The following is a 15,896-nucleotide window of genomic DNA, read 5'->3' as shown; positions in this document are numbered from 1 at the left end:
CCATAATGAAAACCGATAAGCTCAGCAAACCCAGTTAGAGATGCTAGAAGTAATAGAGACCCAAGTGTTCATGTTCACTTTCCTATGTTTTCTGCACATTCATTCCATTACTTTTTTTGCTGGAAAAACAAACATGATGGGTGATTTAGGATATTCCCCCAAGCTTTCCTAGTTATCTACCAAGTGGTTCTTCTGTGAAAGACCTGGAATCACTGATAGGCCAGTGAGTATGCATAATTTAAGGCCTAGCAACTAAAAAGAGAATTAACCTGTTCTATCTTGCTCAATTTGAGTCATGAATGAAGCAGGAGAATTTGAATAAATTTCTCCAAAATGATGGTTATGAAATGGCCATAAGGCAGGTTGCTTCCCCTATTTCCTACATTTCTCAGAGTGCTTTTTACACTCCTGCTTAAATGCCTCCTTCAGTGGGGTGGGTGTGGAGTGGAGGAGGGCAGTGAGGGAAAGGGGGGACATCTGTAATATTTTCCACAATAAAGATAAATTTAAATACAAAAATTAAAAAAAATAATAAGTGCCTCTTCCAGACTATGAAAAAGAAAAGAAAGTGCAAGGAGGTAAAGAATGGATAAAATAAAGAAGAATTGGAGAAATGACATTTCAACTGGGCCTCCTTTTCTGAATGTAGTTTGAGATTACAGCAGGGACAGTCTCAAATACTATAGGAATATGTCATATTCCTACAAAACACTTTGTAGCTCTCCAAGAGCAAGCTGTCCAGGGGTCAAAAGAATTTGGTTAACAGTTGTGTTATAGAACTCCAGTTAGACAATGATTGTGATCCCCAAGTGAAAGTGAGAGATTTCTGAGAAGGAGTAATAGTGTTGTTTGGGACTAAAACCAGGAGTAGAGAGAGGAAGCCCACTGCCTCTTACCTTCCCGGCTCCCTCAAATTTTTCCCAGTACTCCCATCATAACCAGTTGGGCCGTAGTCCCACCGAATCTCATGGGCCTCAATGAAGTACTGCCGGACTTTTCCTGTTAGTAGGTCCACGGGAGGGGACATGGAGCAAGACTTGACATTGTAGAGTGCTTGCATGCCATCTGGAGGAAGAACATCATGGATGGCCCCATTCCAACGAACAAGGTCTTCTACCTAGACAACCCACCTTCCTCCTTCTCCTAAGGTTTCCCCCTCCTACCTTCCACTAGGTTCTTTAGCCCTACCTCTATATGAGCCATTTTCTATCACTTTTTAAAGCCTGGCTGGAAGAGAGGGAGCCCAAATGGGAATTCAAGTATCTCCACTGGTCACTGACAGTGCCTCATTTACCAGATGTTAATTCATTTGCAAAAGGTTTACATTGTACAAATATCACAGAGCTTGAAGTCTGAATACTTGAGAACAAGTCCAAGCCTTATCACTATCTGTAGGACCTTAGGCAAGTCAATTCTTAGATCTAAAATTTAACCCTTGTTTTGTAAATGGGGAGAATAGGAAATCTGTCACACTGGGCTGGTGGGAGCATCAAGTTTTAAAAAAGAGGAGTAAGTAATTTGTAAAGAGGGAATCCCTTCAAACAATGGAATGTCTTCTATACATGAAGATAAAGCTTCAGATTTAGGACTGTCATGAAAACGTAGATTCTAAGTAGCGTCTCCAAAATGTGAAAAATGTTATATTGAGGTATAGTGGTAAGTGATGATACTGCCTTATATTTGCTTGGCATCTTATAGAGGTCATTCAGATTATTATCTCATTTAAGTCTCACAACATCCCAAGGAGATCTGAAATTATAAATTATAAATCTGAGATATAAAAAAGGATGAGGAAAGGATATTCATTTTTATTGAATAAGTACATAGGCCGGGCCCTGTGTCAGGTGCCTTACATATGTTATTTCCTTCAATCCTCATAACCACCCTGTGAAACAAACTTTTAATATCCCCTTTTGCACTTGAAAAAAACTAAGGATCAGAGAGGTTAAGTAACTTGCCCAAGATAACACAGCTAGTCTGGGGTAGAGTTGAGACTTAAGCTCTTATCTTTTAACTGCAAATTTGAGTGCTCATTTTCTTTTCTTATATCCACTAGCTTGGTCTCAAAATTCTCATAGTCTTTAAGATTCAAAATCACATTATGTCTCTAAAACCCATTACAACTTTATGAGGTAGGAATCATTATTGTAATAATCAGATAAGGGAACAGGCTCAGAGAAGTGACATTACTTATCAAAGCTAACCAAGCAACTAGTGGAATAGGATTTGAATTCAGGCTTGTCTGGCTCTAAGACCCCTGCTTGTTCTACTATTGTGCTGTATTCCTAACCTCCATCTGGATTCATACTCATTTACCTAGGCAACTTTGGGACAGAGGCCAGACCCTGGGTGACGGAGCATGGGTAACTGACCCATATTAGGAAAAACTTACCACCCTACACTCATCATCTTACCAGTCTATAACTCCTCACTTATTCAAATCCATTTTCACATACTCACATATCACTTTTCTGACATCCATCTAATTTACCATATATCAAGTAATTATAGAAAGTGAGAACTGAAGAGGCTCTCAGAGACTATTTAGACCAAATCTCCCATTTTTATAAATGTGGCAAATTAGGCCTAGAAATGTAAAGGGACTTTTTCAAAGTTATTACAGTGAGTTTTTTATAGAGCTGAGACAACCATTGAAACCATCTAAACACTTATGTACTGCTCTTTTCATTGCCTCATATGTTCATCCTCTCCTCTTATGCTCCTCAATGCACTGTGCCATTACTTTAACCAATATCCCTCTGAAAACTAAACTTTACTCCTGTTTCTGTTGGGTCCCTACTAGAGTATCATCACTTGCTCAGAATTCTTCATGATATCCAGCAGAAACCTTATACTTTTAAAACTAATCTCTCCTTTACTCCCTGTTCAATCATCTGCAAGACCTCCAGGACTCTGAGAAAAAAAAAAAAAAAGACAGCTTAAAAAGTCACTTAACAATCCCTATGCCAGCTTATGTTACAGATGAAGAAGATGAAACCTAGAGAGATGTGCTTGAGGTCCCCCTGCAAGTTAAATGCTGAGCCAGGAAAGAACGTGGGTCCCAGAATTCTAGTCTAGTGTTCATCCTTTATTCCTAGCTGTCTCACCTGAAAAACCTATCTTATGACTCCAGACCAGAGGCCCAGGCTCCTAATGACCATACTGCCACCTTCATCCCATACCCCAAGGGTCAGAGATGTTGGATCTCACCTCGCAAGTGACTATTCACTTGACAGCTAATTAACCAGGTCCCAAGTTTCTGGGGCACCATCTCAGCAGTCACAAAGGTGGCTGGAAAGATGTTAGCAACATCGGTGCGGTGGCCCCGGATGGTCAGCATCTGTCCGTGGAAGTAGGCCGTGTGGACATCTACTTCATTGCCCATGCCAAACAAGTGCCAGGCCACACGCTTCTGTGTGCACATGTTCACCTCTGGTAAATTTCCAAATACAAAGCCATTGATTGCTGAAAAAGGAAATCCAAAGAAAAATATCAGCTAGGAAAGGACAGCCCAATGGGAAAAGCCTTATCATCTGACAATAATATTAAGTAACATTTAGATGAGGTTTTATTTTTTTAATTAAACTTATTTTGGTGACATTGGTTAATAGGGTCATATAGGTTTCAAGTATACATTTCTATGATACATGATCTGTATATTGCACTGTGTGTTCACCACCCAAAGTCAAATAATCTGTCACTATATATTTCACCCCCTTTAACCTTTACTACTCTTAACTCTCTTCCCTCTGGTAACCACCATATGGTTATCTGTCTGGACCTCTGAGTTTCAGTTTTATATTTCACATAATGAGTGAAATCATATTGTTCTTAGCTTTTTATGACTGATTTGTTTCACTTAGCAAAGTATTCTCAAGGGCCATCCATGTTGTCACAAATGGCAGTATTTCATCTTTTTTATGGCTGAGTAATATTCCATAGTATATATAGTACATATAGATGAGGTTTTAAAGAGCACACTGTGCTGACAATATGCATTATATCATTTAAATCTCACAAACAACCCTAAGAAATAGAAATAGGCAGATATCAATGGTCTCATGCAAAAAGTGAGAAAACCAAGGCTCAGGTAAAGTTACTCTCTCCCAAGGCCACAGAGCTATTAAATGATAGAGCAAAGGTTCCAACCCAGCAATCCGAGGAAGCTTTTTAAGGAATGGGGTTTATTTTGTAAGTATTCTTTCCTTCCAGGTCAATTTTCTTCCAAAATTTCCACAGGACAATTGTCAAGTTAGCCAATTAATTACCATGGTTATTATAAGCAATTGGTATAAAATCCAAGAGAAATTTGAGTTGCGTAAGCCATCGCTTACATCTTCCTTCTTAGTTTTCACTTCCCTTCCTGGCAGCCTGTCTTTGAGCCTACCTTTGCAACCAAAGGTAACTAAGCCACTCCCTTAATTAAACAAAAGTAAAAGTAACTTGTTTCTCTTCCTAAAAATCACTTCTCTGCCCATACCTCAGGGCTTTTGTGCCTTTAGTTAGTTTTAAATTTAATTAAAATGATGGATTCCCCATAGGCAACCATTTTTCTTCTCAAAGTGGGTAATTCTTACAGCTTGCATCCTTTTTAGAACAAAAAAATGTTAATTAATTATATCAGTGGACAACCCTAACCAAAGTGACTGAACATATAGTATATGAGTTTGGAATCAACACCTTGGGCTATTCTGCAGGTACCTAATAGCAAGAACATAGTATGCAGTCAGACAGATTAGGATTGAAATTTTAGCTATGCCATTTATCTGCTGTGTAATCCTCAGTTTCCTCATAGGTAAAAACAAGGTAAAGCTACCTATTGCTCCTGGTCCTTCTAAGGATTAAAAAGGACCAGGTATGTGAAAGCACCCACCAAATGCTAGACCCAGTGGAGACCCTCTGTCAATGTCTACTGTCAGTGTGGCCACTGCTTCCCAGCTCACCATGCATCCTATTACTCTCTTGAAAGGCTTCATCGTCTTTGTCCACTGAGGCAGGATCTAAGCAGTAAGTTGCAATGTTGTTATCAATATGCCAGCTAAGATTCTCATCTACCACACTGAAGAACAAGAAGAAAGAATTGTCCACGTCTTGCCGCCGAGGAGGGGAGTTCCCATCCAGGGTTCCTAGTACAAGTAAGAAAGGTGTCATTTAGAACTTCCTATCCTTAGCAACAGTAAACTGCAACAGATACTCATAAGAAAGAAACAGGAAGAAAGATAATCTTAAGAGCCTGTCAGCAACGGAAAAGCAGATGGAGACTTCTTCAACCAGGGCCTTAAAATGACCATACTCTTGCAACACCTAGGTCTTCAGGCCTGACTATACTTTAAACATACCCTGTTTCCAACCACATCCACAATCCTTCCCAAATCTTGATGGCTACACTTTCAATCCTATCCAAACTTAAACTCTTATCACATTCCTGACTATTATGTGACCTCACTCCCATCATTACTAATTTAAGTTTTTTAAATGATTAGAAAAAAATTTAAAAGCAGAAAAGGGTTTTTTGTTAGTGAAAAAAGGTAATAGAAAAAAGAATAGCGAAAAGGGAGTTTGCCATTGTTTATTCTTACTGATAAACAATGGTTCTGATTATCACCCCTCAGGTTGCTGCTTAATATGTAAGTGGTTCAATTAAATTACTGCTTTCTATAGCTATCCCAAACTGCATCTCATAGCTCACTCTTGGGACCTGCACCTTTTTTACAAGTGATAAGGGGTCCAATGAGACCAGTTGCAATATCTCGTGGAGCATCTACATGAGAATGGTAGATCCAGGTGAGGCATGCTGAGTCAGCATCAGTGGGTGCATGGCTTTCTGGAATGGTCCACTTGTAAGTATGGGTGCCTCCCGGGGGAACAGAATCATCAGCTTTCAGCTGGCCAGAGGAGCCATCTGGGTAAAGGGAGCCTAGAAAAGAAAATTACACATGCTCAGTCCCAGGGTGAATGAGACGGAGTCTGGCAGATAAAGAAGTGAAGAGAAGGCTGACAAATGAGACACCTAGGTCCAGTCTTGTGGAAAAGGTAAAGTTTTAAGGTCCAGCACAGTGTTCCTCACAACCTGAGGAGGGCACAGATTCAGGTATTATCTAGCCAAAGAACTCCAGGTCTCACATCAACAAAGGGTGGAGAGGTGGCAGCTACCGGGAAGGAGATGTGGCCACAAAAACTGCTCCACAACCTGATCATGTAGTGCTTTAGTGCAAAGCCAATGGCATGAAAGTATGAGAGAAAACAGAATTCCCTCCCTTCAAGCATTCACTTTGGAATACAATCATGGAATTTCATTTTAAAGGCAACTTAATGGTCAGTTGGATTTTATGGAAGAGAAAACTGAGGAAAAGAAACTTGCCAAAGGTCATACAGAGAGAACTAGCGGCCAAGTCAGGAGCTTCTGACTTCCCTCTCTATTCCCCTTAGAAAGTGCTGTGTCTGTATTATAGGCCACTGGGCCTGGGATAGTGAGAGATACAGATGAGTAAACTAAACTCCCTTTCAAGAAAAAAATGGACCTTTTGGAAGACTGTGACCCTAGAATAATGCTCCCTTATATTCAGAGCACACTCTTCTCTTTTCAAAGCACAAATATTTTATGGAAATGCCTTTTATGTAATTCTTCTTGATAAAAGGCAGATTTTTAAATTTAAAAAAAAAATTTCAATTACAGTTGGCATTCAACGTTATGCTAGTTTCAGGTTTTGTACGGTATAGTGGTTAGACGCTTACATAATCTACAAAATGATTTCCCCTACCCCCAGGGTATTTCTAGTACCCGCCTGACACCATACATATTTATTACAACATTTTTTACTATATTCCCTATACTGTACTTTACATCCTCATGACTATTTTGTAACTGCATATTTGTACTTCTTAATCCCTTTAACTTTTTCACCCAGCTCCCTCAAACCTCCTCCCATCTGGCAACCATCAGTTTGTTCTCTGTATCTATCATAGAAAAAAACAAAACCAAAACAAACTCATAGATAAAGGGCAGATTGAATCTCCACATTTCTAATGAAGAATCTGAGGCCCAGAGAGGGACAATGACTTGCCCAAAGTCACACATATGAATAGCAGAACTGATAACATTACCCAGCCATGCTTTCTCTGAGAAGAGTCCAGGCTTCCTCAGATCAATAAGGAGGAAAAGATTGTCCTTGTTCCCAGCTCCTCTCTTTCATATGGCAGAGAAAGAAAACTGATAGTTATTATGGACAGTAGAAAGGAAGGGTGGGCTGATTTACCTTCTGAGTCCTTCTCATAGAAAACACCATGGGGATGGATGGTATAAGGACGAGTGGCAAAATTCTTCAGGTGGATAAGGATGACATCTCCCACCTCAGCCTGCAACACTGGCCCCAGGAAACCCAGCCAGGCAGGCTGGGCCATTTCATGCATGTATGAGCCGTCACTGTATTCTTTGTAGATGGTCTTCTTATAGTTGCTCCCTATCCGGTTCTTGTCAGACTTTAGGAAGCTGGAAGCTACTCTGGGGAAAAAAGAGTCACAGTTTTGTTTCGGGCAAAGCAAGAGTAAATGGGATGTATTGATCAAAACATGAAAGCTTTAAGTTAAATTATTTGAGAATGAGGAGTATTAAGTGAAAGCATATGAAATTCCAGATATTTGACCACTTTTAACCTACCAAAAAAAAAAAAAAAAAAGGCAATTTCACATGGTTCAGTCTAATATACAGTAATGGGGAAACAATCAAGGACTGGTTCTTTTTAAGTGATCAACTCCCTACCTCTGTTGCTGACTTAGCATCACCCTGCTATATGTGGGAGGTTTCATAGCTTAGTAGTTAAGTTCTCAAGCTCTGGAGCCGGGATGTTTCAATTAAATGTTGATATTACCACTTCCAAATCTGTGGAACTTTGACCAAGTTACTTAACTTCTCTGTGCACAATTTCCCCATCTGTAAAATGGAGATAATCACAGTACCAAACTTGGACAGGTGTTATTGGGGGACTAAAATAATTAAAATAGCGAGCTTAGAACAGTGCTTGGAAAATAGTAAAAGCTTAATAAATGTTAACTATTAGTTCAAAATATTGGAGATGGGAGATAAAGTTATCCCTCAAGGAAATTTTAAAACACTCTGTGACTTCAAAACTAGATGGATAGAAAGATGGTTTGCCAAAAAAGACAGCTGTTTTTCTTACTCTAATTCTTCCTAGAGAGCTCTTAGATGTTAGTCAACTTTGGAAAACTCTGAGGTTTTGGGGAGACAAAGTGATTTGTGATCAGAAAAGATTCTTTAGTACATTCATACATTTTTAAAAACAGATATTTGTGGAGCACCTGCAAGGCTCTAAGATCAAGAAAGGTTAATCCTGTGGGATCTTTGAGAGGCAAAATGGTGAGAAGAGTACCAGTTTTGCATCCACATTACCCAGGTTCAAATCCTAGTTCTTCCATTTACTAGCTGTGGGCCTTGAGCAAGTTACTTGATGTCTCTGACCCTCATCCTTCTCATCTAAAAGATGAGGATATTTAGACTCACCTCCTAGAGCTTTTGTAAGAATTAAGTGAGGCTAAGTATATAAATTTCTAGTATGATCCTTATCACAGGCAGATTATTACATGAGTGATAGCTATTACTGTTCTTTTTTGATTCTAAGACTTACCTTATTTTTTGTCATTTTTACATATCTGAAATTAGTATAGTTCTATTGAACTATGGGAGGTTTGTTCCACCATACACATCTTACAAACACTGTATATATTTCATGTTTCTTTCTTTTATAAAGCTAAACAACTGTTATCAAAACAGCATTGTGGATATCATCTTAGCATCAAGGGAATATGGAATTACCATTAGGACCCTCACAATGCTGAGGCACCTCAGTGCGGAAAAGCAGACTCAATATGGAATTCTGGCTCTTGAGTCAACTAGCCCTATTCTCAGCAAACCTGCCACTAAGTGTATGGTCCATAAATATCAGGAACTGCTGCTACCACACCCTGGGAAAAGGTCTGTAAAATGCTACCTTCTGACCTCAAGGGTGCTCCCCCCAGCTTCAGCTCTAATTTCACAAGAGATTAAACCTACGTATCATTGTCCAGAGGCTGGTTCGTGATGACATTTCTTCCTTTGGGAGCATAGTTCCACTCCACGTCCTGGATGCCCAGGTAGTAGACTCGAGTGGCCCCATCAATCAGTTGGGGCCACAAGGGTTGCATGAACAGCAGAGTCCAGAGGAGATGGCCTGGCTCCATGGCCCACATTACTCTGGGAAACAGGCAAATTAATAGCTGCTGGTATGAAACAAAGAGAACAAAGGGGCTTTGCATGTGTCTGGAAAACTAAAGAGGTAAGAGTTACATGGAGTGACTGAGAAAGCAACAACGAATTACCCCAGAATCTATACCTTACAGATTACTTTCAGTTCAACAAGTGTTCAGTGATCTCTACACATTGGACTTTGGAGGGCAAAGTTAAACAGTCACTTATACAGATAATTATGCATCACTTCCTTCAGAGGAGAAATTTGGATCCAGTTCCTTCAGCCATGCAGAAGGAATAATTATTCTGGCTCAAGAATCAGGAAATAGGCACTAAAAGCCTGATTGTGTCACTGACTCGCTCAGCATCTGAATCAAGTCACTAATTCTCCCCGTGTCTCTATTTTCATTGTTGCCACCTTCCATCCCTATGAATTGTGCTTAAAAACAAATGAGAATTCACCAAAAGACATTTACTAGAATGTTAATAGACCCAATATGGAAACAGTCAAAATGTCCACAAACACTAGAATGGATGAGTAAATTGTATTTTATTTATACAGTGGAATTTTATATAACAATGAGAAAACTACAATTACACTTGAAAATATAGATGCCTCTCATGAGCATAATGTTGCAGAAATAAATCATACACAAAAGAATATATTATTATTTCATTTATATAAAGTACAAAATCAAGCAAAACTAATCTATGCTGCTAGAAGCCAAGATAGTGCCTTGCCCTTGAGGTAGGGATCAGTGACTGGGAAGGGAAAAGGAGGAATGCTTTTAGGTAATGTTCTGTTTCTTTATCTACATACTGGTTACATGGGTGTGTTCAGTTTGTGAAAATACATTGACCTATGAACTTTGCATTTGTGTGCTTTTCTGCATGTGAATAGCAAAAAGGAAAAAAGAGAAAAAAAGTAAAAAATAAAACAAAACAAATGAGAATATGTGAGGGAAATATTAACATAAAAATGTTCTCTGCTGGTTCTCTGCTATGCATAAACTCATTTCACAGGTCCAATCACGAGTCAGAGTCAGAGTCAGAGTCAGAGTCACAGTCATCAGAGTGAGAGTGAGAGTGAGAGCCAGAGTCAGAGTCAGAGTCAGAGTCAAAACTAAGCCTCTAGCCTCTCATTCCAGTACACCAGCCAGGAAGTTAGACTTCCTGGGGCTGGGATGAAGCACTTGGTCATATGATAGAAAGCTACAGTCAAACTTAGAAACACAGACAACATAACATAAACACACATATACATACACTTGCATACACACAGGCACATGAAATCTAATCAAAAAGCAGAGCTGTACACACTTGCATCCACATACAGAACTACACTGTCACACAGAGCCTTGGTCACTTTCAGAATAATAACAATAAAAAAATCAATATTTATCGTGTGTGCATGGTATACCAGAGGTTTTATAAGTGCTTTACATAGATTAAATCATTTAACCTTCACAACCACACAATGAAAAAGGTGTCATTATAATCCCCATATTACAGAAGAAAAAACTGGAGAACAGAAGTTAAAGTAATTTGCCCAAGTTCATCTAGTTAACAATCAGTCGAGTTGGGTTGTGGGTCTAGAAAGTATGGCTCTAGTGTCTATGCTCTTAATCACCATGCCATACTACCTTCCACAAAACTCACATGAATATACACAGAGAACATGTATATATCCATAACTATAAAGATATCTGGAAAACCCCATATACTCTGAAACATGCAATCGTAGTTGTGATCACTTCTAGAAACAGACATATATACTAATATAAGCAAAGATATATGTAATCAGTATCATTCATAATGATAATAATGATGGCAGTTATCATTCACTGAGAGATTATTATGTATTAAACACCATGTTCAATTGTTTATATAAATTATTTCACTAAATCCTCATGCTAAGCACATGAGATCAAGACAATTCATCAAAAATAAAAAAATCAAAGATATGCACAAACTTACATATAAATAGGAAATCCCAGATATTTACCTTGGCAAGGCCTAGATATTGACCTTAATAAACAAACTTATACACTTCTCCACAAAATTTCAGGCCCCTTTACGCACAGCAGTAGTGCAAGTGTTAAATCTTCAATCTCCATATGACATTTGGCAAAAGGCCCTTGATATAGGGGAGAACCTGTTCTTGGATTCCTTTTTTCAAAACCTGGATCTCTCACTGACAACTTGTGTAGACTTGGGTAATACTTAACTACTCAACCTGTTTTCTTATCTATAAAGTATGCATAATAATATCAATCTTGAAGAAATAAATTAGAAAACTTACATGAAAGGGACAAAAGACAATTAATGCTTAGAATATAACAGACAGCCACTGCTGGTTACTTTCTTCTCCCTTCTCTCTCCTGGCTACTGTCTCCCACATATACTACATTCTATATTTTGACTTTAAAGGTTAACTTAAATCTTTTTTAAAAATATCTTTATTGATTTCAGAGAGAGGAAGGGAGAGGGAGAGAGAGATAGAAACATAAATGATGAGAGAGTCATTGATCTTCTGCCTCTTGCATGTCCCCTACTGGGGATCGAGCCAGCAACCCAGGCATGTGTCCTGACTGGAAATAGAACCGTGACCTCCTGGATCATAGGTTGATGCTCAACCACTTAGCCACACTGGTCTGGCAGGGATAACTTAAATCTTAACTGCCCCAGAAGGTCCCCTCTTGCCTTTTCATGCCACTGTTTCCTGAAGGAATATTTATTCTCTATACCACCTAATTTCATGAGTTCAGGCTTTGTATTATTTTTACCTTTCTGCTACATGAACTGTTTTCATTTTCCAGATTGAACTATAAACTCCTTGAGGGTGGATGTCATGTCTGAGAAGTCTTTGTCCATCTATTGCCAGACATGGTGATGGGGGCCCTGAAGGTGTACTATGAACAGATACTGCTAAAGTGGCATGAAGTGACACAAACATACATTTTCCCACTAATTGGTTTTAGTTCAAGTTTGCCACTGGTTCACAGAGTGACTTTAAGGAAATTACTTTACCTTGGTGAGCTTCAGTTTCCCTATATATAAGACAATAGAGCTGGACAATATATTTCTTACCTTTTTGGGGTCATGAATGTTTGAGAACATAATGAAATGCAAAAACGTGGAACCACAAAAATATTTTATATAGAGTTTTTAAGGAGCCTAGTTCTCATACTTTGTCAGTACTCTCATTCACTGATGAAATACAGGTGCATTCACATGCACCTACATATAGTACCACATACAGTTAAAAAAACGGCCATGCCTTGGAACCTTCAATATGGAGGGAGTGTCCCTGGTTCAATGGAAGTCTGATTGCAACATGGACTTCCTTCAAGCTTCTTTCTCAAGGACGTGCTAGCAAGGCCATCATTGTACCTTAAACTTACTAACCTAAGGAAAAAAACGTCCCAGGTAAGAATTTCACAATTGGAGACACATACGGTAAACTTGGAAATAATCCCAGAAGAGACTGGTACATATCTCTAGCATACAATGAATAGCATTCAAAGGTGGTGACTAATGACCAAAAGACCTAGACAATAGAGCCTGGGGAAAAATTGCCACCTAATGTTACATTCCACTTTACAGTATGCTCTTCATATCTGCCATCTTATCTAATTCTCAAACTTTTGTGAGATAAGGATTGTCTTCCCCATTTTGCATCTAGTGTACAGGCTTTGGAATCAGACTATCTAAACAAATCCTGACTCCACTTTTCCTAGCTGTGTGACTTGATAAACTGCTTCACTTTTCTAACCATAGTATTTTCATCTTTGAAATGGAATGCTATTAGTTGCACCTCAACTAGTGTAAGGATTAAATGAATTAAGATCTGACACTGAAAAAAGAAATAAAGGAAGATTTAAACAGGTGGAAGAATATACCATGCTCATGGATTGGAAGAATTAATATCATTAAAATGTCCATACTACGTAAAGCAATTTATAGATTCAATGCAATTCCTATTAAAATACCAACAGCATATTTCACAGATCTAGAACAAACAATTCGAAAATTTATATGGAACCAAAAAAGACCCCAAATAGCTGCAACCACCTTGAGAAAAAAGAACAGAGTGGGAGGGATCACATTACTGGACTTCAAACTGTACCACAAAGCCATTGTAATCAAAACGGCATGGTATTGGTACAACAACAGGCATATAGATCAATGGAACAAAACAGAGACCCCAGTAATAGACCCAAGACATTATGGTCAGTTAATATTTGACAAAGGAGGAAAGAGCATCCAATGGAGTGAAGACAGTCTCTTCAACAAGTGGTGCTGGGAAAATTAGACAGATACATGCAAAAATATGAAACTATACCACTAACTTTTGCCATACACAAAAATAAACTCAAAATGGATAAAAGACTTAAATGTAAGTCACAAAACCATAAAAATCCTGGAAGAAAACATAGGCAGTAAAGTCACAGACATCCCATATAGTGGAATTTTCACTGATAAATCTCCTAGGGCAAGAAAAACAAAAGAAAAAAACATATGGGACTACATCAAACTAAAAAGCTTTTGCACAGCAAAAGAAAACAGCCTCAAAATACAAAGAAACCCCACGGTCTGGGAAAACATATTTGCCAAGGATGTATCTGATAAGGGGCTAATCTCCAAAGTGTACAAAGAACTTATACTACTCAGCAAGAGGAAGATAAACAACCCAATTAAAAAATGGGCAAAGGACCTGAATAGACACTTCTCCAAAGAGAACATAGAGATGGCTAAGAGACACATGAGAAAATGCTCAACGTCACTAATCATCAGAGAGATGCAAATTAAAACCACAATGAGGTATCACTTCCCACTTGTAAGAATGGCTACCATCAACAAATCAACAAATGACATGTGCTGGCAAGGATGTGGAGAAAGGGGAACCCTAGTGCACTGCTGGTGGGAATGCAGACTGGTGCAACCACTATGGAAAACAGTATGGAGATTCCTCAAAAAATTAAAAATGGAGCTACCTTTTGACCCAGTGATCCCACTTCTAGGAATATATCCTAAAAATCCTCAAACACTAATCAGAAAGAATATATGCACCCTTATGTGCATAGCAGCACAGTTTACAATAGCTAAGATCTGGAAACAGCCCTATTGCCTATCAGTAGATGAGTGGATGAAAAAGCTGTGGGACATTTACACCATGGAATACTGCGCAGCTGTAAAGAAGAAGGATCTCATACCCTTTGGGACAGTTTGGATGGACCTGGAGAAAATTATACTAAATGAAATAAGCCAGGCAGAGAAAGACAAACATCACATGACTTCGCTTATATGTGGAATCTAAAGAATTTAATAAACTGATGAACAGAATAGATTCAATGACATGGAAGCATATATCAGACTGATGAATGTCAGAGGGATGGAGGAGGGCAGATGGGTGGAGGGGGAAGGAATAACCAAAGAATTTATATGCATATATGCACAACCCAAGGACACGGACAATGGTGGGGAGAGGGACTGGGGATGGGGATGGGACGGGGTGGAATGGGTCATTGGGAAGAAAAAGGGACATCTGTAATATTTTAAACAAAAATAAAATTAAGAAAAAAAAGATCTGTAAGTGCATAGAATACAAATATGTGGTCAAGTGCACAAGTAAGTGGTCAAAAAGTATTAGTGGTTATTATTATTACAGATGAGGAAATAGGTTTTGAAGTGAAACTTGCCAGGATGCCAAAACTTTAACATTTTATGGATAGCCACAACACATACACACTCAAAAGTTCCTATATACAGTAATACATACTCACTATAAAGGCACATGTATATGGCTGACATTAGTCTCTTTGGAAGCAATATGATATAATGAAAGGAACCAGAACTTTTGAGTCAGGTTAACTTAATTTGGAGTATTGTTTTCAGTTGTGTTTGAAAGTGAGACTTAGTAGGCACCTGATTCTAGTTCTGGATGCATCACTTATTACTTGTACGGCACTGAAAAAGTCACCTAATTTCCTGAGCCTTAGTTTCCTCATCTCGTTAATAAAGACAAACTCTGCTTTGGGCTCCTCATTAGTTAACTATGAAGAAAAAAGTGAGATGAAGGATGAGAAAGCCCTATGTAAACTTTTCACTTGGGCAGGGCTATTTTCTCTCAGCTGAGCCTACAAGAGGAAGTCTTAGAGAAAGGCCAGACTGAGGATGAAAAATAAAAGAGGAAAGTAAAAGGATAAATGATATAAGTAAGGTGAGCCAGAATCTTGGGACAAAGTAAAAACACAGAGGGCAGAAGGAAGAGGGCAGAAGGAAGAGAGAGAGGGAGAGGGAGAGAGAGAGAGGGAGAGGGAGAGGGAGAGGGAGGGGGAGGGGGAGGGGGAGGGGGAGGGGGAGGGGAGGGGGAGGGGGAGGGGGAGGGGGAGGGGAGGGGGAGGGGGAGGGGAGGGGGAGGGGGAGGGAGGGTGGAGAGAGAGAAAGAAAGAGAGAGAGAGAGAGAGAGAGAGAATGACTGAAGGTCTGTCTGCTTCACTTGGAATTAGACATAGTATAGTTAATGTACACTGAGATTAGCCCCGGGAAAAGATAAGCCAACAACAATTCAAGCCTCCCCTACTTTTACCTTACCTTCCTGTCATCCCAACATCACCTGGACCTGGTCACCATCATCCATGACAATTTGCAT

The 15,896-nt window shown here is 39.1% G+C and overlaps 1 protein-coding gene across 2 annotated transcripts in view; it reads right to left on the bottom strand.

Moving 5' to 3' along the window:
- The window catches only part of HEPH (hephaestin), a 148,855-nt gene that overhangs the window by 126,977 nt on the left and 5,982 nt on the right, over positions 1 to 15,896 (bottom strand). The window contains exons 2-7 of one of the 2 annotated variants that reach the window (XM_087813456.1): positions 9,068 to 9,247; positions 7,257 to 7,501; positions 5,705 to 5,917; positions 4,944 to 5,126; positions 3,211 to 3,465; positions 897 to 1,065 (exon numbers count right to left, since the gene is read on the bottom strand). In XM_087813456.1, coding sequence (XP_087669582.1) covers positions 897 to 1,065; positions 3,211 to 3,465; positions 4,944 to 5,126; positions 5,705 to 5,917; positions 7,257 to 7,501; positions 9,068 to 9,243 — 1,241 coding nt within the window. In that variant the 5' untranslated portion in view covers positions 9,244 to 9,247. Of the gene's footprint in view, positions 1 to 896; positions 1,066 to 3,210; positions 3,466 to 4,943; positions 5,127 to 5,704; positions 5,918 to 7,256; positions 7,502 to 9,067; positions 9,268 to 15,896 lie in introns of those variants that run through there. The other variant, XM_087813457.1, reaches the window with a different exon arrangement.

The sequence above is a fragment of the Miniopterus natalensis genome, chromosome X (genome assembly GCF_054644295.1).
Source record: "Miniopterus natalensis isolate mMinNat1 chromosome X, mMinNat1.hap1, whole genome shotgun sequence".
NCBI lineage: Eukaryota > Metazoa > Chordata > Mammalia > Chiroptera > Miniopteridae > Miniopterus > Miniopterus natalensis.
The sequence above is the reverse complement of the archived record's forward strand: the minus strand, read 5'-3'. Positions and strand labels throughout refer to the sequence as shown.